This window comes from Microcebus murinus, chromosome 6 (assembly GCF_040939455.1).
Source record: "Microcebus murinus isolate Inina chromosome 6, M.murinus_Inina_mat1.0, whole genome shotgun sequence".
NCBI classification, from domain to species: Eukaryota; Metazoa; Chordata; class Mammalia; order Primates; family Cheirogaleidae; genus Microcebus; species Microcebus murinus.
In genome coordinates, this window is record NC_134109.1 from 110,764,838 (window position 1) to 110,789,485 (window position 24,648).

Below are 24,648 nucleotides of genomic sequence, written 5' to 3' on the forward strand. Positions count from 1 at the left end.
TACTCTGTTTCAGACCTGTTTTTGCAAATAAATAGAAGACACCAGCATAGACTGTTGTATTTCCTTGTTTAAGTGCCTCAGGAGACACATTTCTTATATCACAGGTGTAACTTTGGTGACTGGAGATTCCCATCTGGGGAATGTCTGTGCTGTGCAGGGAAAGCTGCTGGATATTACTGACTGCCATTGAAGTCGTCTCACAAAGGCAGTAACACCCAAGGGTGGCTCTTTGGCTAGGGCTGCATCTGGTACAGCTTCTCTCACTGGGAGCCTGTGATAAGTTAAAATACTTTTGACAGTGTCTTTAAGTGTATTTGTCTCCATACATAAGTAGTGTTTAAAATGAAACCCTCATATTTAAGGTTTAGTGGCTTAGACAGCAGCTCCATCTGGTGCTTGCTAAAGGTGTTTGCTTGGTTCATCTCTTGGTTTTATAGCAGCATGAATACAGATGTACACAGAACCTATGAACCAGTGTCAAATCCAAGATGAGTTTCTATTGCACACAGCACTGATATAAGCTAATTGCATTCCTGGTGGATCTCATTTGGCTATTCTATTGATAATGTGATAGCTGCTAATCAACTCAACAGCTATCTTTTGGCTGAATTAAAGTAGGGAATTATTTTTACTATTTTTCTACTAGTCTTAGAAAAATAAAATATACTGTACTACTTAACAAAGAGAAAACTTAATCCCCTTCTTATTAGGGGTGAGTTTAACTTGGTTAGCAAGATATTAGGCCAAGAAGCCTTATTCTTTTGTATTCATTACTGCACAATGCTAAGTACACTGGCAATGCTTTTTAAGAAAATTTCTTGGCGACTGATAGGAACTGCCCCAAATTGTTAATAGAAGTTACCCCTAAATAATAGGGTTACACATGGTTTCTATTTTCTTTATGCTTTTCTGAATTTCCACAGTGAGCATATACAACAAAAGAAAAAGATGTCCCTACCAAAAAACCCATCTAAAAACAAAAACAAATTATTTTTAGGTATAGCCTAGAGTCCCAGTTCTCAGTTTCCCTCATTTACTAAACATGGCCTTGCGAAAGTCACTTTTCTAGGCTTCAGTTCCCTTGTCCATAAAACAGAAGGATGAACTAGGAACCTGCTCAGTTTTAACATTCAGAGGTTTATGACTATCCACTCTTTTTCCTGTCTTTTCAGCCTCTCTCACTCTTCCTGTGTCTTTCTCCAATATTATCCATTCAGCATCATCTAGTTTCTCCCATCTTAAAATAAGGAAATTCTTTCTGGGCTCCAATCTTCCCAGCTCCTTCTTTCTTCCACTTACCACCTAAACTCCTCCAAAAATTATCTACCATTGCTCTACCACCTCACTCTTTAACTCACTGCAGTCTGGTTTCCTTCCACACCGCTGCACCAAAATAGTTCACCCTAAGGTCACTGATGAGCTTGCATTGCCAAGTCCAATGGCAGTATTTAAGTTTTCATTTTCCATTACTTTTCAGCAGCATTTGAAATATTAATAGTTGTCTTTTCCCTCCTTCATGACATTTCCTTCTCTGGCTTTTGTGTCATAACACCTTGGCTGTTACTTTTTGGGAGGAGGAGTTATCCTCTTCTCCCTGGTTCAGCCACCAAGGCCACCTCCTCAGCTCACTATATATTTTTTTTTTTTTGCATAGATATTCCTATACTCTTAATTCCCAAACAGATGAGAACTACAGAATTTTCATCTGTGTTCCAGACTCCTAAATCCAACTGCCTACTCTCTTATATGCAGGCTGACAAATTGTGGATTCATAGCCTTCCTTCCAAAGCTTGCACCTCCTCCAATATTGCTCCACAAGTCATCTGAACACATAAGCTCAAAGCTTCAGTACCTCTCACTGTCTCCAGAATCTGGTCACTCCTGCGTCCGTCTTTCTCTGCCTTCCCTGACACCACACTGATCCAGACCCTCGTCAGGTCGTGCTTTGTCCAAGTCAGCCCTTCAAGCAGTCTCCTTGCTTCCTGTCTTGTTCTCCCTCAGTCCATTCTCTTCACAGCACCCAGAGCTATCTTTTTAAGTCAGATTTATTGAGGTTTAATTTACATATAGTAAAAATCACCATTTTTAGTGAATAGTTCATTGAGTTTTGAAAAATGCATGTAGTTATGTAACTACCATCACACAACATGTGGATTGTTTCTAGTTTTAACTGTAAACCTTCATGTACTGGTTTTAGTGTAAACAAAAGTTTTCATTTATCTTGGGTAAATACCTAAGAATGGGACTGCTGTGTTCCAAGGTTAAGTTTATGATTAACTTTATAAGCAACTGCCAAACTGCTTTCCAAAGTGCATGAACCATTTGCCTTCCCACCAGCAATATATGAGAGTTCCAATTGTTTGACATCCTCGCCAGCACCAGTTTTTGTTTTTATTTTTATTTTAACCATTCTTGTAAACATGGTAGTTTAATTTTATTGGTAGTTCAATTTTAATTTGCATTTCTGTGTGACTAATGATATTTAGAGTCTTTCATATATGCTTATATATGCAATCTCTATATCTTTGAAATGCCTGCTCAAGTCTTTAACCTGGTTTTTCTCTCTTTTTTTTTTTTGAGTTTTGAAAGTTTTTTATATATTCTAGATACAAAGTCCTTTGTCAGATATATATTTTGCAAAACATTTCTCCTCATCTGTAGCTTGTCTTCATTCTCTTATTGGTATTTTTGGCAGAGCAAACATTCTTAATTTTGATGAAGTCCAAATTTATTAATTTTTTCATTCATAAATCACACTTCTGGTGTTGTATCTCAGAACTCTTTGCCTAACCTAAGGTTGCAAAGATTTTCTCCTATGTTTTCTTCTAAAAGTTTTATAGCTTTATATTTTATACTTAGATCTGTAATCTATTTCGAGTTAACTTTTGAGTATGGTGTGAGATATAGCTTGAGACTCATTTTGTTGCCTATAGGGATACAATTGTTCCAACACCATCTGTTGAAAAGATTATCTTTTTTACTTTTTTCAAAAATCGGCTGTATATATTTATGTGGATCTATTTCTGGACTCAAATCTCTATCCTGTTCTGATCTACGTCAGGGGCTAGCAAACGTTTTCTGTAAAAGACCAGATAGTAAATATTTTAGGTTTTCTAGACAAAAGACAAAGTGAAAGATATTATTTAGATACTTTTAGATATTATTTAGATACTTAACAACAGAAAGGATAAATTTCTATAATTTTTTATAAAATCTAAAATATAATTAAGTACAATATTTTGTAACACAGGTCTACCAGTAAAAAGAATGAAATTCTTTCTTGGGTAGAAGAATAAGCTTATTCTTCTAATTATATATTATATATAATTAATATTATATTATATATATAATTAATATTAATTATATTTTAGATTTTATAAATAATTATAGAAATTTCAGTAAAATCAGTTATAAATATTCATCTATTAAGGCATATCTGTAATGAAATTTTACATATTTTATCTTTGAAAAATGTCTTTTCACATAGGTGTACATGTACCAGTGGAACTCCTGCAATTTGTAGAGTGCCAAAAAGCACTACAAAGCAGTAGGAGTGTCACGTAGTCTCTGTCATAGCTACTCATGTCTCCATTGTAGCACAAAAGCCACCACAGGCAATAGTAAACAAATGAGTGTGACAGATATTCCAATAGAGCTTTATTTGTGGTCACTGAAATTTGAATTTCATATAATTTTCACTTGTCAGAAAATTTTATTCTGCTTTTGATTTTTTTCAACCATTTAAAAAAATAAAAAGCATCCTTAGCTTCAGATACAAAAATAGGGACAAGCTAGAGTTGGCCTATATGCTGTAATTTGCTTACCTCTCCCCTCTCTTCTGCCTTTCCCCATCTATCAGTGTTTTGTAGTTTTTCATATATAGATTTTAGATGTTACACATATTTTATTAGATTTATATAGCTGAGTACTTCATGTTTTTGGTCAGAGCTATCTTTTCAAAATGCAAATTGGATTATGTTTGTTTCCCTTGTTCAAACCCTTCAGTGGCTTCCCACTGCTCTTAGGATAAACTGCATAATCTTTAAAAGCCTAAAAGGCCCTGCACGATCTGGCCCCTGCTCTCCTTTTCAGCTTAATTTTATGCTGCTTTGCCCCTCTATCTCACAAGGTTCAAGTCTCAGACTAGCAGGAAATGGTTTTATCAACTAAGGGATATAACTTTTAGAATATCTGAAAGAGTAAATAAATGTTTTTAAACACTCGAAGAATGTATGTTAGCCTTATTCAGTGGATGAGCTCTCTGTGTGAACTTCTTTGGTCGTAAAGTCTGTGCTTCTTCCACTAAGGCAGAGTGCTTTGTAATTATTGTTTATGAGTAACTTCACTTTGTATATATTAGCTAAAGAAAATATTTTCATTCCATAGAAACATATTGAAAATTGGCAAAAAGACTGGATTTCTGATCATGTCTCTATCATTGTATATGAATAAAGGTAAATTTTCCAGCTATTAAAATAGTTCTTACCAGCCTACTGCCAACTTTATTACAATATTCAAAGTAGAAACATAGGACTGTAGTGGTGTTCTGTGGAAAAGTCTGCAGCTATGCGCCTAAGACATGAGAGAGAGCCACAAGATTCATGGTTTTAAACAAACCTTAAACCAGCACATGTCATCAACTAATGTTTATATTCAGTTCCTTATGTTAGACATATAGAGATGAGTAAGATATAGCCCTTACCTTAAAGGGGCCCAAAAACTAGTGGGGACACAGATGATTAAAACTGAGAGCACTGGCTCATGGATATGTGTCTAAAAAACTTAGATAATACCAAGGAGAAATGAGTAACCCAGTGGGATTGAGAGTAAGATGAGACTAGTTGATTTCTAAGACACAAGGCTAGAAGGGAGGCAAGAACCATATCGTGAAAGGCTAAGGGGCTTGGATTCCATCCTCAGAGGTTCTAACACCTCACTGAGCATACCTGGAGAACTTCTTACAGTTCAGATTCCTGGATTCTTCCACCAGAGATCGAGTAGACAGGGCTAAAGTAGTTCCCCAGGAGGTTCTTATTTAGCTAGCAACCCCTAGACTGCACACTGACGTTTGGGAACCAATGCATTAGGTAATATTGAGCTACAGTATAGTTTTTAAGCTAGTTAATAAAATGGTCATATTAGCATTTTAGAAAGTTAAATCTGGTAGAGGTATAGAACAGTGGAATCATTTGAGAATCTCATTAAAATCTGATCCAGTAGTACTGTGGTTGGACATAAGACAGCTACATTTCTAACAAGTGCTCAGGTGAGTCTGGTACTGCCTATCTGAGAAACACACTGTGAGTAGCAAGGATACAGAGGACGAATTGGAATGGAAAGAAACTGTAGGTATGGAGGTCAGTTTTCAGCTGTCAACAATCATCTGGGTAAGAAATAGTGAGTATCGGAACTACTAGCAGTGTCTGGTAATGGCAAGAACAGGTTCCAGTAAAATGTAATGAGATAAAATTGACAAGACCAACTTAGGGAGTTAGTAAGATTTGGAGTTAAAAGTTCCAAGAATGGTGTGGTTGAAGCTTAGCTGTCTAGGTGGATGGTGATGACATTAACTAAAATATAGGATAAAGGAAAAGTAAGAAGGTGGCCTGGGGTGTGGAGGAGGGCTGGTTAGAGGAGTAAGTTTCTTGGAGTTAGAACAGGGGTAGCCAGAAGATTCAATTTGAATGTATTCAGTTTGAGGAGTCTATGAAATATCTAAAATTTCAAGGTTAAATGGAAAAAGAGGAACTTATAGAGGACTAACAAATGTAGTCCTCTATAAGAAGAGATTGGTGGATAACAAAAAGAATAGTATCAAAGGCATTTCCAGGAGGGGGCAAGGTCACAGTTCATTGCCACAGAGACATCAAGCTAAAGATTATGTATGGTTTGATAAGAGTGCATAAAATTAAGGTTAAAAGGCTAATTTTCCAAGATGCTGATTGGCTAAAGGAAGATTATGAAGTATCCAAATTAGTTTATCTCTCAATCTTTTAATTTAAGGAAAAGTTTAGGAATAGAGCTAGTTTTTTCAAGTCACTCACAATGATAAGCTTCATAGTACCTTTTTCATTCAGATTTTTTTTTCTTTCTTTTTTTTTCTTACAGATTGATCATACTTGGAAGAGCTCTTATAACACATAGAGGAGGTGAAAACTAATGGACGAAAATTTTGTCATGCACTGAAAGAATAGCATTGTCTGTGAAGTTCTATTTTTAAAAATGTCTGCTTGTAACACCTTTACTGAACACGTTTGGAAACCTGGTGAATGCAAGAATTGCTTTCAACCTAAAAGCTTGCATCAGCTCCCCCCAGACTCTGAGAAGGCTCCGATCACCCATGGCAATGTGAAAACTAATGCCAATCACAGTAACAACTACCGCATCAGGAACACCGGAAATACCCGGCCTCCTGTGGCTAAAAAACCCACTATAGCTGTGAAACCCACTATGATGGTGGCAGATGGACAAAGTGTATGTGGTGAGCTTAGCATCCAAGAGCACTGTGAGAACAGACCTGTCATCATAGGGTGGAACCGAAACAGAACTGCTTTGAGTCAGAAACCACTCAACAATAATAATGAAGATGATATTGAAGTATTTAGTCATGTTCCTAAGCCTTATGGCAATAATGATAGTGCAAAGAAGATATCAAATACCAATAATGGACTAACTGAAGTGTTAAAGGAGATAGCAGGTTTGGATAGCACCCCTCAGATAAGAGGAAATGAAACAAACTCCAGAGAAACATTCTTAGGAAGAATAAATGATTGCTATAAACGATCGCTGGAAAGAAAGCTTCCACCAAGTTGCATGCTGGGTGGTATGAAGGATACTCAGGGCAAGCATGTTATTCTGAGTGGGAGCACAGAAGTGATCAGTAACGAAGGGGGCCGGTTCTGTTACCCAGAGTTTTCCAGTGGCGAGGAGAGTGAGGAAGATGTACTTTTCAGCAACATGGAGGAGGAGCATGAGAGCTGGGATGAGAGCGATGAGGAGCTATTGGCTATGGAGATTCGCATGAGAGGGCAACCTCGCTTTGCCAACTTTAGGGCAAACACTTTGTCTCCTGTTCGATTCTTTGTGGATAAAAAATGGAATACTGTCCCACTGCGAAATAAGTCTCTGCAGAGAATCTGTGCTGTAGACTATGATGACAGCTATGATGAAATACTGAATGGCTATGAGGAAAATTCTGTGGTCTCTTACGGACAAGGAAGCATTCAGAGCATGGTGTCATCTGACTCCACATCCCCAGACTCTTCTCTAACAGAAGAATCACGTTCTGAGACAGCCAGTAGTTTATCCCAGAAGATTTGTAATGGGGGAATATCTCCTAGCAACCCAGGTGATTCTAAGGACACAAAGGAAATTGAGCCCAATTATGAAAGTCTCTCTGATAATCAGGAGAAGGACTCATCACAAGATTTCAAAAGCTCAATAAAAGTTCCAGAGACACACAAAGCAGTCCTTGCTCTCCGATTAGAAGAGAAAGATGGCAAGATTGCTGTACAAACTGAGAAGCAAGAAAGTAAAACCTCTACAGATATTGCTGGGCAAGCAGTAACCATAAACCTTGTCCCTGTGGAAGAACAAGCAAAGCCCTACCGAGTTGTGAATCTGGAACAGCCGTTGTGTAAGCCATATACCGTTGTGGATGTGTCAGCAGCCATGGCCAGTGAGCGCCTTGAGGGCCCTGTTAACAGCCCCAAGACAAAAAGCTCATCTTCTACTCCAAACTCTCCAGTGGCATCACCTGCATTGACATCAGGACAAGTAAGTGCCCATTTCCAAAAATCCAGTGCAATCCGATACCAGGAAGTATGGACTTCCAGCACCAGTCCACGACAAAAGATACCTAAAGTGGAATTAATTACTGGTAGAACTGGACCAAATGTCCCTCCAAGGAAAACCTGTCACAAATCAGCTCCTACTTCACCCACAGCTACAAACATTTCCTCCAAAACCATCCCCGTTAAGTCACCTAATTTGTCTGAAATAAAATTTAATAGTTACAACAATGCTGGTATGCCACCTTTTCCAATTATCATTCATGATGAGCCAACTTATGCTCGAAGTTCCAAAAATGCTATCAAAGTTCCCATTGTTATTAATCCAAATGCATATGACAATCTAGCCATCTACAAAAGTTTTCTGGGAACAAGTGGAGAACTCTCAGTGAAGGAAAAAACCACAAGCGTAATAAGCCATACTTATGAAGAAATAGAAACTGAAAGCAAAGTGTCTGATAACACCACTAACAAACCCACCGAATGTCCTCAACCTAAAGGGGTTTCAAACAGCACAGAGCGTAAAAGGGGCTCCGTGGCTCAGAAGGTTCAGGAGTTTAACAACTGTCTCAACAGAGGTCAGTCTTCACCACAGAGAAGCTATAGTTCCAGCCACAACTCCCCAGCAAACATACAGAGAACCACTGAGGAGCCTATGGCCAAAACAGAGGGTGTTCAGGAGTCTCAGATGGTGGGCAGTGGCGGCGGCAGCAGCAACAGGGAGAAAGCAAGTGCGGTGCTTTCTCAGATTGTGGCTTCCATCCAGCCCCCACAGTCTCCTCCAGAAGCACCTCAGTCTGGCCCTGACGTCTGCAGTGTGGAGGAGCTCTATGCCATTCCTCCAGATGCCGGTGCTGCTAAAGCGGCACTGAAGAGTGCACCAGCCCGGCCCAAGTCTCTCTTTACAGCTCAGTCTAGTGGTGAAGCTGAAGCCCCTCAGACCGTAGAAAGTCCTACCACCAAAGAACAGAAAGATCCACTCACAAAGCCAGTCACCTCCCCTCCCTCCAAGCTAGTGACTAACCTCCAAAGTGAGCCACCACCTCCTTTTCCCCCACCACGCTCTACTTCCTCTCCTTACCATGCAAGTAACCTTTTGCAGAGGCATTTCACCAACTGGACCAAGCCAACCAGCCCTGCCAGATCAACAGAAGCCGAATCAGTTTTGCATTCTGAAGGGAGCAGGCGGGCAGCCGACGCAAAGCCTAAGCGCTGGATATCATTTAAAAGCTTCTTCCGCCGTCGGAAAACAGATGAAGAGGATGACAAAGAAAAAGAGCGAGAGAAAGGGAAACTGGTGGGCTTGGATGGCACAGTCATCCACATGCTGCCTCCTCCTCCAGTGCAGCGACAGCACTGGTTCACAGAGACAAAAGGAGAGCCCAGTGAGAAGCCAGCCATTGTCTTCTTGTACAGGTGTGACCCCGCCCAAGGCCAGCTGAGCGTGGATCAGAGCAAGGCTGGGGCAGACCAGACAGCAGTCACGGAGAAGGGTAGGACAGAGGGTGCATTACTGCAGGACTCAGAGGAGAAGAAGAAAAGGAATCATTCTTCTCCATCACAGATTCCTAAAAAAATTCTCAGGTATGTAAAATAGAGTGGCAGCATATGGAATTTTTTAAAATGCATTTTCAGGTAGTAAGTTTTTTATATCTTTTAAGATTGCCTAAGAGCCATTTCTGTTTGTAAGTAGCACTCTGTGGCTATCATCTGTCTTTATAACTGTATTCCAAGATTAGAATAGTATTAAAGTGATCTTATTGAACTTACTGAACAAGGTTTATAGCCCTGCATCTTTGGCTAAAGCAGCCTACCGCATTCTGGTGAATGCGGAGGGGCTTTAACATAGAGAAGCAGATCCATAATCCCAACACGTTGTTTGGAAATGCTGTGAGAGTATGAGGAAGAAAACAGGATCAAAGGAACAAATGTTCTTTACCTCGTTAGAAATGAAATAACACTCTTCCCTCACTATAAATGAAATAAGTTCTTCAAGCAATTCTTTTTGGCTTTTACCAAAGTGTTATCTCTATATGCACTACTTATTTTAAAGGAGTATTTGTTTTTTTAGGTGTCTCTTCCTGTCCTCCTTCCAAGTGTTTTAGAAAAAATGAGGAGCAGGGAGCACACAGTTTATAGTTATTTGACATGTAGGTGAAATAGGAGAAGTTGCTTATTGAGTTAAGACCCTGTGGTATAATCCTCAATTCAGCTAGGGAGATTGTATACCCACATCGATTCTCTAGACATTAATTTTCTTTATTACCTTAATAAGGATTTATTGATCACTTACTCTGTGTAAGGCATGTGATAAATATTTATCTTAAGTTCTTATCAAATCTTATAAATTGGCTATATTCTTCAGATGAGGAAACTGAAAATGAGAGAATGGGTGAGAGCCACAAAGCTAGTACTTGTCAGAGATGGAATTAAAACCCTAATCTGTCTCACTATACGTTTGTATTTCTCCTGTACTGTTGCATTGTTAATGAACACAAGATCTAACAAAATTGTTATATTTTCACTTGTAATCATTGACATAAACGTTTATACTTAGGAATGCTAAGTTTTTCTTCCTCATTTGTATTATAAATAAAATTAATTAACTACCAATAAAAACAAGGAACGTTTTTTATCAAAGTTTGGGACAAACAGGATGATTTCCTTTTACCTGTCCTTTTATTCTTAAACAAGGATGTGGCCTGGGCACTCCATTCATCCGCTTCTGAGTCCTTCTCCCTCCTGACGCACAGTAACCCTTTTCCACCTGGCCCACCACCTCTCCTGAAAACACAGCAAATCTGATAGGGGAGATTCTCTAACCAGTTTTTCTTTAGAAAAATATAATAAAAAACGAAGTGAACATTTAATGCCTTCACTTTTCCTAGAAAAAAATGCTAGGAAGTGTTTTATATATTCTTTACTAAAATGAGCTTTTTACATACCTCTGAATAATTGTCAAAATGCTAGCAAGTCCCTGTTTTCCTTAGATCCATGTAATAACAAAGCAACTAGAATAGAGGTAATATATTCATAGAAAGAGTAGGCTTGTCATTGGTAGTTGACTGTTGTATTCCATGGTAATGTATTTAATGACAGAATGTTGTACTTCAGTAGTAATAAAATGCATGTATTGCATGTTTTATTTAGAAAAGAAGTGGTTTAAACAGCACATGGTTGGAGTTATCCAGGAAGGATGGCAGATAGTTTTTACAATTCAATAAATGGCTTTATTCCTAATTAAGTATGGCTGGGGTGGCATATTTCTCCACACCCTGGAAGGCAGAACCAAGAAATTATGTGGCCTCTTTTCTGTGAAATGACACTCTCTCCTTTGGCTGCATGCCACTGTGTATGCACTTAGGGCAGCCTGCACCCTGGACATGGCAGATCCCTTACTATGCAGTTGATATTTTCACAGATTTGGTTATACCTGGAGCAGTCATATCTTCCAAAAGTCATCAGTTATTTATATGTAAGATCTGTAAATCCAAATGACTCAGCTGATTTGCTCCATTGGTTCTCAGCTCTGACCATTTCACAATATTCTAGAGGGCTGTTAAAACACAGACTGTGGGGCCCCACCCCAGAGTTTTGATTCAGTAGGTTTGGGGTAGGTCCTGAGAATTTGCACTTCTGACAAGTTCCCAGGTGATGCTGGTGCTGCTGGTCCTCCGGCCATGTGTTGGAAGAGCCAGCTCACCACTGTTGAAGCTCCATGCTGTCTAAGAAAGCAGCGATTGAGGTATCAAGTTTTTCTTTGAGGCACATTGGGATTTTCACATTTCATAGTGTCCCAGACTAAGTAGAAAAACAGCTATTCAGTAGGTTTTTTAAAAAATGTTTAAAAAGTTTAAAACATGAATACACATATTGAAAAATATGCACCATTTGCCTTTTTAATAATTACCTCATTTACTTGGATACACTATTGGTATTTACTTGAAGCAACTTTGAGAGGAAAAACAATACTATCAAATGTCAACATTTATGTTTCAGGCTTGATGGCAGTGTGACCATTAAATTATCATCCCAGCTGGGAACACACACTGAAAGAAATAAAAATAGTTTTTCTATAAATAAATGAAGATTTCAAACTTAAACTGTACATAAGGAATGAAGAATGAAAAAATACCATACTGAAGGCCAGACCTCAGGCTCTGAAAGATGAGGAACATTATAGAGCCCTTCATTATGGGATTAGATAGTTACTAAGATCATTTATTTGACCGTTCAGGAGATATAAATTGAATAACTTTGCTACAGGCCCTGAAATAAATAGGAGGAAAAGTTATGCTGAAATAATGGACCTGGGTTTGACTTCGGTTTTGGCTTTCTGTCTGGTCCTGTACAGGGCTATAATCATACCTATCACATAGAATTAATTAGGAAATTAAATTAGGAAACATGTAAAAAGCTTAGCACCGAGTCTGGCACATACTGAGTGCTTTGAAATGTTTGTAGCCCCTCTGCCCTCAGTGTGAAATTTTAAAACAATGTGCAGAGTGATACAGAAGCACAAAAGAAAGAGTAATTAAATCAGCTTAACACAGACTTCTCAGGAATGAAATCCAAACCAGATCTTAAAAGACAAAAGGATTTTGCCACCTGGTTGGAAAAGACAATGCAGGCAAAAGGAACAGTATATGAAAGTCACAGAGATGAGAATGATGGCAAACAGAGCAGGACATGTGGCTAGAAAAGGATAATGAATAGTTCAGTGGGTCTAAAAAATTCAAACTCTAAGAAGGAGAGATTAGAATGGTAGTTTTCAGAGGCTGGGCGGCAGGTGGGTGGGAGTTAAGGAGAGAGGAGATGTGGTCAAAGGGTACAAAGTTTCAGTTAGAAAGGAGAAATAAGTTTTAATGAATCAGCCCGACACAGTGGCTCACGCCTGTAATCCTAACACTCTGGGAGTGCGAGGCAGGAGAATCGCTTGAGCTCAGGAGTTTGAGACCAGCCTTAGCAAGAAAGAGCAAGACCCTGTGTCTACCAAAAATAAAAAATGTATCCAGGCATGGTGGCGCATGCCTGTAATCCCAGCTGCTTGGGAGGCTGAGGCGGGAGGATTGCTTGAGCCCAGGAGTTTGAGGTTGCTGTGAGCGAGGCTGATGCCACGGCACTCACACTAGCCTGGGTGATAGAGTGAGACTCTGTCTCAAAAAAAGTTTTAGTGATCTGTTGTACTGTATGATGATCTGTATGGTGACATACAGATAATAACATATTAACATATTTCCAAATTGCTCAGAGTAGATTTTAAATGTTCTCAATACAATAAAATAAGTACTCGAGGTGATGGACATGTTAATTAGCTTTATTTATTCTTTCTACAACATATACATATATCAAAACATCACATTGTACCCCACAAATATACATAATTATTATTTGTCATTTAAAATTGTTTTAAACTTAATTTAAAAAACAGTCCAGTGGCATGCAAGGTCAAATAGTGATCATGCAAAGGTCACTGTTTTCGTAGTAACACTAAGACATTTGTCGTTTTCACTGTGTTGACATTTGCACTGATGGTGCAAAAGCAATAGCGGGTAAGACTACTTGCACTGTAGCCCAGATCAAAGCCATGGTACCATGTTGTAGTGGGAGTTTTTAAAAAATCCAATTTTACTTTAGAATGTCCTTGAAATTTTATTAAATCTCAACCCCTGAGTGCTTGTGGGTTTTTTTGTTTTTAAATTCTGTGTGATGAAATGAGAAGTACACATAGAGTACTTTTGCTTCATATGAAAGTATAGTGGTTGTCTCAAAGAAAAACACTTGTGAAATAGTTTGTGTTGCAAAGTTTGAGCTGCAAAATTTGAGCTAGCCCTCTCTTTCATAGGCCACTTCAAAAGAACAACTGACAGGCCAATTATGATTATTCAAGCTTGAGTGTTTGGCAGATAATTTTTTTTTTTTTCTCACTCTCTTGCCTAGGCTAGAGTACCATGGTATCAGCCTAGCTCACAGCAACCTCAAACTCCTGGGCTCAAGCAATCCTGCTGCCTCAGCCTCCCGAGTAGGTGGGACTACAGGCATGTGCCACCAAGCCCGGCTATAAAAAAAAAGATCATCCTTCCTTAATATCTTGCCCTTGCCCCTTGCTTAATATCTCAGAATATTAATCTTAATATTCTGAGAATAGTCACATGTTCTTTCTTTAATGTAAATCCAGTCCTATCCCCACACTGAAGACGGCCCTATATATGTGGCATCTGTCTGCCTTTTAATCTTACCTTCTTGGGTTTAATCTTACACCCTTGCTTTAATCTACCCCCCTTACCCTCAGTTATTCTGGGTTCCTTGCCTTCTGAGTGCCTTATGTATAACATTGATCTTGGAATCAGTACCACAGGGTTACCTCTTAATTGAGACTGTCTTAAAATTGGTACTTTTTTCATTTTATTTAAACTTTTTATGATAGAAATTTTTTTTTTTTTTGAGACAGAGTCTCAATCTGTTGCCTAGCCTAGAGTGCCATGGCACCAGCCTAGCTCACAGCAACCTCAAACTCCTGGCCTCAAGCGATCCTTCTGCCTCAGCCTCCCAAGTAGCTGGGACTGCAGGCAAGCACCACCTTGCCTAGCTAATTTATATATATATATATATATATATATATATATATATATATATATGTATGTATGTGTGTGTATATATATATATATTTTTTTTTTCTTTAGTTGTCCAGCTAATTTCTTTCTATTTTTTTAGTAGAGATGGGGTCTCTCTCCTGCTCAGGCTGGTCTCGAACTCCTGAACTCAAGTGATCCTGCCGCCTTGGCCTCCCAGAGTGCTAGGATTACAGGCGTGAACCACCGTGCCTGGCCAAAAATTTTAAACATATATGAAAGCAGATAGATTAGTATAATAAATCACAATTTACCACAGAAAACACACTTTAACAATTATCAATTTATGACCAATCTGGTTTTTGTCTATATCCTTATCCACTTCCCCCATTATTTTGAAGCAAATTCCAGATACCATCTTATTTGTAAATATTTGAGTATCTCTAAAAAATAAGCTTTCCCCATCCTACTCCCATCATAACCATATGTACTGAAAAGGGTTCTTTAAACCCTAATGGCTAACCACTGGCTAAACAGCATCTGGTATCAAAATTTTAAATACTATAAATATTCTGATGACTCCGATATCTTTATCCCTGACCTCTCCCTCATGTTTCACATGAACTTTCCATTCATTATCTCCACTTCAAATAAACATCTCAAATGAAACATGGCCAAAACAGAACTCTCATTTTTTCTCTACAAATCCGTTTGATCCCAAGTCTACCCTTCTTGGTAAATAGTCCACCATGCATGCCATTATTCAAGCCAGAAAACTGGGAGTCATCCTTGAGTTTCTCTTTCCCTCACCCAGTACATCTAAAATGGCAAGCCCTGTTTATTCACCTCTATATTGCAAATATATCTACTTCTCTTCATCTCTGCTTCTACCACCCTGGTCCAAACTACTATCATCTCTCATCTATTTACTGAAGTAGTTTCCTAATTGATCTCTCTGCCTAATCTCTTGCCCCTTGTAATCTAGTCTTTAGAATAGCCACATACTCTTTTTAAAATGCAAATTTCATGGTTTGACCACAGTGAAGGAAGTCCCTACACAATGTGACCTCTGCCTACCTGTTTAACCTGTCTCCAGCTACTCTCCCCCTGCTGCCCAACTACTCAAACAAGCCAAACATAGTCCTGCTTTAGGCCCTTTTTATCAGCTACTCTGTTTGGAAGGCTTCCTTCAGATCTTTGCATTGCTGCTTCCTTGTCATTCAGCTCTCAGTTTACATGTCACCTCCTCAGAAAATTCTTCACTGACTTCCCAGTCTAAAGAAACTCTGTCACTCTCCATCACATCATTGTTTATTTTAGATTTATTCATGTTTATAACTTTACTATTCTCCATTTTACTCCTGCCTTCTGGGTTCAATTTCCTTCTTCCTAATATATACCCTTTTAGTAGTCTTTTCAGTAAACTGTGGTGGTAAACTCTTGGTATTGACTAAAATTATATTTATTCGCATGTTTCATTTTCAAACATAAGTTCTATGCCCAAATTATGTCTCTGAATGTAAGAATACTGCCAAATACAAATTGCCCAGTTTAGGCACTTAGTCCCACCCTTGTGTAAATAATTTTTTCATAATTGGTAAGCAAGATCTATTGTGACTCATATACATGTCCTTAAAATTTTAGTGCAGCCAGATGTGGCAGCATGTGCCTGTAGTCCCAGCTAGCTACCAGGAGGCTGAGGCAGGAGGATTGCTTGAGCCCAGGAGTTTGACTGAGTCCAGCCTAGGCAACATAGCAAGATTCCATCTCTAAAAAAATAAATTTAAAAAATATTAGTTCAAAAATTTTTTTCTAATGAGAAAAATCTAATCTAGTGATTAAGAAAATAACTATAACACTCCAGCCAAAGTTAAGGATGTCATTTGCTGCCTGAATGGGCTCTTGATCTTTAGCTAACCTTTCAAATGCCACCAACCCTGAACATCATGCTCCTAGTTAAAGAAGACCCCCAACGTATACTCTGGAATACCATGTAAATCCAGTTTCTTCAGGACTCCCAGAACCATCTCAGGAATCCAGCTGTGTCTAGCACAGCTGGGATTCTGTCCAAACCCCAGTAAACTTCTGGTTTTGACAGGCAGATTAGATTTGGCATGCCTTTACTCCTTTAGGAATCCTGTTCATCTGTATCAACCTTTACCCTTCCGAACCCTTTTTGATCTTCTCAGAGACCATATAGTTAAACTATATTCCTCAACAATCCAGGAGTCAATCCTGGGAGCCCTCTAATCCACTCCAGGGTTCAAGAGTATAGATCAAGAGTTGGCAAACCGTAGTCTGTGGTTCATATCCAACATGTTACCCGTTTTTGTAAATGAAGTAGTACTGGAAAATAGCCACTGTCATCTTTCCATGTTGTCTATGGCTGCTTTTGCACTACAACGATAGGGTTGAGTAGCAGAGACCATAGGGCCCGCAAAGCCTAAATAAAATATTTACTGTCTGGCCTTTTACAGAAAAAGTTTGCCGATCCCTGGACTCAGCTATAATATCAGATTTGTCTGTGGTTGGCAAGTGTGATAGTGGCCTGTTAGCCATTACAGCCAAACACCAAAAAGGTTTGGTACTCACTACAGTAATCAGAGTCTGCATCTCTTAATACACGTGTGTTTGCAGATATAGTATGGAAAATTTAAAATCTCAACACTTCTTAGACTATGGTAAAATGTCATGTCCTTCTCTATGGAAAATTCAGTTGGAAGCTTGAATTGTGTTAATACTTATGTCCCAATTATATCTTTTTTTTTTTTTTTTTTTTTTTGAGACAGAGTCTCACTTTGTTGCCTAGGCTAGAGTGAGTGCCGTGGCGTCAGCCTAGCTCACAGCAACCTCAGACTCCTGGGCTCAAGCGATCCTTCTGTCTCAGCCTCCCAAGTAGCTGGGACTACAGGCATGCGCCACCATGCCCGGCTAATTTTTTCTATATATATTAGTTGGCCAATTAGTTTCTTTCTATTTATAGTAGAGATGGGGTCTCGCTCTTGCTCAGGCTGGTTTTGAACTCCCGACCTCGAGCAATCCGCCCGCCTCGGCCTCCCAGAGAGCTAGGATTACAGGCGTGAGCCACCGCGCCCGGCCCCCAATTATATCTTAATTTATGTTTTCTCTACGTTTTACTAAGAGAATCCTATCAAAGTCATCTTTTCATGCTTAGGACCTGGCCTCTGAAGATCGAATTCCTACTTCTCATAGAGAAAAAAGATAATTAGAAATAGACGATGAAAATAGCTGCTTGCTCTCCTGATCACATATTCTTTTGCTCTAAAAAACTTCTGGACTATCAGCATTTATAAAGATCACATCTACATTTGCTGACATATTGTTCCTAAAGTTTAGATGAGTTCATGAAGTTCTTACCATTGAATTTTTAAATAATCGTGTTTTAGAGAAAACTGATAAATATCTTCATCCTAATCACAGAATAATGCAGAATGGTTGTGTTTATATGTACCATGATGGGGGTGGTCTTCAGGCGGCTTTGTGTTTCTTTTCCTGTTGGGAGATGATAGAACTCCAGAGAAGTAAACTGACTTGCTTAGAGTCTCATAATGAAAATTTTCTAACATGAAGATTCAAACTGACAATTTCCCACTTGGGTTAGTTTTGTTTTCTTCTTCCTCTAATGAATCTGAAGTTAAATACCAGTACTTAAGATGTAATTCTTACAATACTTTCATTCCCAATAGTCTGACATTGTATTCTTCCTATTTTATAAGAAATCGACACACTGAGGTTCATCGACATTCCCAGGGCCACTCTGCAAGTAGATGGCAGAGCCAGACTCTGACTTCAAAGACCACTAGTCCCCCTGAATTATTTCTGTTGTGCCATTGGTGGTGTTTGTTGAGTCTTTTTGTGTCTGCCATGCCTTTTAAAGTCAGACAGAGCACAGGAAGGCATGCATATAACCAGTAAGGGCTACAGTGATGTGTACTGATTCATTGACCTGTCAGTAGTGCTGAGTCTTAAAGTACTCAGCACTGGCATAGTTATTTACTCTCTTAAAAGCACTTTATACGAATGTCCTAATTAATGCATATTCCTATAAATGTCACAATACCCATTTTACAGATGAATAATGGGGAACAGGGACAGGGAAGCATTGGTGGCAGAGTTGAAATTAAATTTGAGTTTCTAATTTCTAGGCCTGTCTTCAGACCTCTAGGCCACAGTTTCAGTCAGTGATTATTTAACATAACTGCAATAGAGTATTGATTAAAGTTATCAGGTGATATTTAAAGATTTAATTCCAGGACAGGCAGTTTATCCTCATCTAGTTCCTCTATAATAATGATTTGTTAATAGCAAAGAGAAAGGACTTGTCTAAAAGCAACAAAACGATGATAGCTGTGGCATACTGATCAGCCCCTATCGCCACCGCTCATTTTCAGGGCATGGAGTGGCCTCAGCAATCAGCCAGTGGGCCTTTCTGTGCTGCTGGCACGTGACTGAAGCTCCACTCTGCATCCGGGAAGATGTCCTGTTCTTCTCACTCCCAGTGGGGAGGGAGTTCCCTAGCCCCACTTGCTTTCTACACCAGACCCTGTCCCAACCCCACTCCATGGTGGTATGGGCAGAAATTCTGTGAGCATAGGCAGATCCAGATCTTGGTGACATTTTCTAGTGCCTTGCTGCCCACATGCCACCTGTTTTTATTTAACACCTACTTAGCGAGTGTTTGCAGTAATCCTCAGTCCCCTGCCATGGTGTCCTGGGAAGGAAGTGTCCCTGTGGATAGTAAGACATCTTGGGTAATACAGGTTTTGAATAGACTTTGAAGACTGAGTTTGGAGTGAATGGGCATATCTGGCGCTGAAGGATTTTGTCTCAGAAAATTTGGAATAAGGATGGAAACATACATTGTAGCCTTATTGTGAAGGGCCTTATAGGCCTGTAGGTAGAATCTGGATGGCCTCCAGGATCTACAGAGCATGTGGAACAGAGGACCCCTGGGAGGGTAGGCAGAAAGTGCAGGCGCTGTGGCCCCTCTTCTTACAGCAGCTTCTTCAGTCGCCGCAGGCTGCTTTGTGCTCGCCTCTGTCCTGGCTGTGTGGGAAGACTTGGCTTATGCCGCCCTCACCGACGCCGCTCCATGCTTTCAGAGTGGTCTTTGACCAGAGTTTCTAACAAAAATCATAAATGTCATACTAGGCCAAACCTCATTTTCTACCATGTTGGGGATGTGTAGAACTGTATTCTAAGAATAGACCTCAGAATGTCAGGAATAGTCCCAAGTGTTACCCTCCCCTTCTACCTTTTTAATAGTCCATTATGAATTTCTCATCTGTGGCTATTTAAATTATTTTATTTTCTCATTTCTGCTTATGTCATTTATGAGGAATCATGCCCCTTTACTTAAAATTTTCCTACTCACTTTTTGCACCTTGCTGCTATACTTATTGCCCTTTTCTTTCTGGGAGAGAAAGGCAGGGAAAAATGTTTCTCAGAGTGTGGTCCTGCGACCAACTGCATCAGAGTCATCTAGAGTGTGTAAATGCAGATTCCCGGGCCATACCCCAAAGCTGTTAAATAAATCCCTAGAGGTGGGAGCTGAGAATCTTCATCTTTAACAAGCTTTCCAGGAAATGCTTGGGTATATTAAAGTTTGATAGCCATCGGCATAATATTTTACAATGTCGACTTTGAAATTGCCCAGACGTGGGTTAGAATCCTGCCTTTGCCACTTAATAGCTATATTGTCTTGGACAAGTTACTTAAGTTCTGCTTACCAGTTTTTTCATCTGTAAACTGAGAGGCAGAGTAATGTAGCTGTTGGGAGGACAGACTCAGAGCTAAGCTGCCGGGTTTGAATCTCAGCTCCACCAGTTACTAGCTGTGTTATCTGAGGCAAGTAACTTTCTGAGCTATAATTTCTTCATTTCTAAAACACAGATAATAACCTGCCTAGTAGGTTGTTGTAAGATTTATATGCGTTTATATAAATAAGAGGTTTACAAAGGGGGAAGAGATTTCCCCCCCAAGGCACATTTGACAGTGTCTGGAGACATTTTTGGTTGTTACAACCAGGGAGGAGGGGGTTGTTCCAATACCTAGTGGGTGGAGGGAAGAAATGCTGTTATTATCCTGCTATGTGGACAGCCCTCCGCAACAAAGAATTGTCTGGCCCAAAATGTCAGTAGTGCCTCTTTTGAGAAACATAGCTTAGAACTGGCATATATAAGTACTATATAAGTTTTGACTAATATTATTATTTGCTACTATTAATACTCCAAACCTTACTTTTAGAAAATAAATATTTAAGCACAGCGCCTAGCACTTAGTAAATGTAGAGGTAGTGGTGGTGTTGATTATTATTAGGAAGCCAAAAATCTATAAACACAGTCATTCTATACTAGTCAGCTCCTATTTAAAGAAATTTTTTGTATGTGATGTAAATAATGACTTTTTTGGTTTATTCGTTTAGAACTTCAAAAGTAGAACACATCTATAATCATTAGTACCCCAAATTTCAATAATAGCTATATACTTTTCAAAGTACTTTAATTTCTTCATCTTCATAATCAAGCATTTATTATTGAGTCTCTATAATATGCCAAGCTTGCCTGATAGTACTAGTGTGGTGGAAAGAACCTGGACACTAGAGTTAGACAGTAATGGTTCTGATCCCAACTCTACCCATGCAATTTTAGGCAATTGACTTAATTTCTTTCCATCTTAGTTTCCTCATTTATAGAATGAGAATAATTGCATCTACCTCCTGAAGTGCTTTTGTGAATTAAGTGGAAAAGTGCACAGCTTGTGCAGTGTTGAGTAGGAGTATGTTCTGAGTACTTTTAGGTCCCGTTCCCGCCCTATGTCCATTTCAGCGAGCCTGTGCACCGTTCTTGGAGAGCTAAGTGTACATAATCATTTCCAGCATCTCCCTACTCTGACTCACAGGCAGAGGGACATAAGAGGAAGGTGGAAAAAGGTATACTGACTTGCTTCTCCAGTGCTTCTGGGCATGCAGAAAAAGTGCAGGACCCCAGAGAGGCTGTTTTATAATTTGGGGGGGATAGTCCCCTTGAAGAGGGCTACTGGTATTTTCTTCTAATATCTTACATTTTCAGGACATGTACATCAATATCTCACCACATTCTTTAGAAGTGAACCAAGACCCAAATGGTGATGCTGAGGAGCTGCTTCTGTATCTCTGTTTTTGAGAATGGCAACTATATTTTATTGCTCTTTCCAAAATTAGTTTATCTTTTCTATTAATTTGCACAGATACTATTCTGACTTTGTAATTCATAGGATTTTCAAACTATAATTTTCTTAATATTATGAAGGTAACAGTGATTTACAGAGGTCTATGTTTTTATCTGCTTTGCTGCCTTGAAATCTGGTGCTTTGAAGACACTTTTAATTTGTCATTCATGTCTGTTTAAAAAGAGAAACTGTGCAGTGTCAGAAAATTAGATTCTATTCAAGACTTTGCACATGGCTGCCAGTCTTCTCCATCCCAAGACCTCACCACTTCATTCACACCAGTAAGAGCTACTACCTTTATTTGACCAGACTGTTAGACATATTAGTAGGAACTCATCAGATCTCAGTTAAAGGTTAATCTCAGTTCAGGATAAGAAGTTTGATGTTTTCAGCTAAAGACTACATAAGGCTTAATGGAAAATTGGAGACACTAGATAGTGATCAGTGGACACAACACTTTTCTACCTGAGAATGTCAGTGATTGGAAAGTATAGCAAAATCAAGTTGATGACCTGGAAACTAAGGTAAGATTAAGAAATGTCACATTGGTAGGAGGTCTCCCTAGAAGTAGAGAGACAAAAAGAAATGGAGTTCTTCATTTTTTCTCCCTTCCAATGTCTTACAAAGGTGTGAGAATTGACAGCTGTGAACTCTCCTTATGTGTTGACGTAGATTCCATTTCTGCAGAGGTCCATCATCCCAACCAATCCCAGAAATATGCAGGTCTGTAAAACAGTGCCACACCACGAAATTTTGTTTCTAATATTCCTTGGTCTGATCTTTAGGGGTAAAAGGAGATGTTAAAAATCACACGTTTGTTTATTGGCTGTCTTAGGCAACTAAAAACATGTGCCTGCCGAAGAGAGCTGGCAAATTAGAATGCCATTTGCCCCGAGAGGCAGATGGTCTCCACAGAAGTCTGATTTCATGTGCTATTGAAGGTGGTTGAATTTGAAGATAGAGTTGAACTGAAATTGTGGAAATACTTGGGTACATAAAGGCCTTTAATGTGTTTTAATGTGGAATTTGATTTGCCTTTTTAAAAAGTACATTCAGACATTTAACAGAATTTTTATAAAAATCTTGACCAAATTTTCCAGGAAAAAAATAAAAAAGATTATTTCATTTGATGGTGTAATGATTAATCCTACCACCTGGGCAAGCCAAGTGAGCTTCCCATAAGAGATTTTGCTTCTGCAGCTTTGAATTATGTATGAATATTGCAGACTGATGAGATATAACCTTCCAAGGGATTCATTTATATAACAGACAAATCTGTAACAATGTTACTGTTTCCTCTGAACACTTTACATTCATTCTGCATGTTCAGAAAATGAGTTGTCTTTGTGAAGGTTATGGCATGGTTTCTTAAATGTCAGGTCAGACCATAAATCTGACCAGATCTCAATTAAAAACTGGTCATTAATGAAAAGTTGGTTGACAAGTTTAAAGCACAAACGTGTTGTCCTTCCATTATGAAAGCAGAGGGAATGCTGAGGGTTGAGGACAAGAGTACGCTAACTTAGAGTTTGACCCATCCTGAAGATCAGGGACCTAGACATCCACACCTTAGTTATTATAGACTTTCCACATCATATTACAAGTCTAGGGATTATTTCAACATGAATTTAAATAGCATCAGAAATATAAAAGCTATAACTTCATCTTTGGTGTGGGCCATCTATCGCTTCATAGTTCTATTTTATACTAATGAATATCAAATTCATTGAATAACCTGAAAAAAAAATACCTAAAAACCATGGTCATTGTTTGTGATTTCAAGAGGCGCTGACATATATATAAGAAATTCTCACATATTTATTTTAATTTTCATTTTAAATAATTTCTTACCATCTGTCTCATGGATGAAATGGAGGAAATTTAAACCTTCATTTTCTCCCTTAACTTCTTCCTGATGCTATCATCAAGTGTGTTCAGAATATCAAAGTAACATAGGGAAACAGAACCCAGGTTCTGATTCCCATTTTAGTGTTTTCTCCGTTGCATTAAACATTTCCCAGTGAAATGGTAGTGAAACTCTTTGTTAGGAGATAAAACCTGTATTTGTAAAATGTCATTTTAGTGTTTGGGAGCCTTTTCTGATTTTATGTCCAAATGTGAAATAAGTCAATGGTCAAAAATTAAATTCCCTTATTAAATTAATGTGTCTAATGCCTAGGCTTTTCCTTTCTCCTTTCTTCCTGAATGATTTGCCTGTGTTGTTTGTACACAGTGACCGAGTCAGCCTTCCTGATGCTTTTCCAATTCTTTATTCTTTAGTCCTAGCATGTTACCATATCTAAGCGTGAGCTCTCAGAACCTCTCTCTTTTCCCCCTCTCTCTTGCCATTTTAGTCATACAAAGAGCTGTTCTTCCCTTAAGCATTAAAATATGACATATCATTAATGCATTTTTAAAATTCTTACTCCTTTTAGAGACTGCTGCCACTGTAAATGCAGATTAAATATTTTAGCATCCATTTGCAAACACAAGTGATTTTACTTTTATCAACTCTATTTGCATAGTTCTTTATAGTTGACAATTATTTTAATTGGTGATTTAATGTACCCGTACTTATTAAAATGTACTTATGCAAACGGATCTTTATCTGGAATATAGGCTGCACTTCCTCGGTCCTCAAGGAGTTAATAAAACTAGCTTTCACTTTGCCTAGCTCTCCAAAGGTAATCTGGCACATTTCCCAGACCAAACCCCTAAGGTAAAGGTCAAGATGCAGTGGGTGATATTAAGGTGCATAATTCAAGGCTCTTCTCATGGTTTGCCCAACTTGTAGCTCTCCAGAACTCATCTGTGGTTTATCAGAGTTTCAGAACATAATTAACAGACTCAAGAAGGTCCTGTGAAAATTTCCTTTAATGGGGAATTGTGTTAGTGAGTACAGTGGGTGAGTCTTTAATATTTGTTGCTTTTTGGCATCCATGTTTGTTTTGCAAAGCCCTTCAGCACACAGAGCTGTGTTACGTGTATGTATATGGGACAGGCCCATAGAATTCCCCATAGGTTAATAACAGCAGCTCTTTCTGTGGTTTCCACAG

At 38.8% G+C, this 24,648-nt stretch overlaps 1 protein-coding gene across 6 annotated transcripts in view; it reads left to right on the top strand.

Annotated features, from left to right (window-relative positions):
• Nucleotides 1-24,648, top strand: part of PEAK1 (pseudopodium enriched atypical kinase 1) — a 285,583-nt gene that overhangs the window by 215,841 nt on the left and 45,094 nt on the right. For all 6 annotated transcript variants that reach the window (XR_012919812.1, XM_020286098.2, XM_020286100.2 and 3 more), the window contains one exon: nt 6,109-9,374. Coding sequence is in view for 5 of the 6 variants with exons in the window: in XM_020286098.2 (XP_020141687.1) it covers nt 6,223-9,374 (3,152 nt within the window). In the remaining variant the exon portion in view is untranslated. The remainder of the gene's footprint in view (nt 1-6,108; nt 9,375-24,648) is intronic.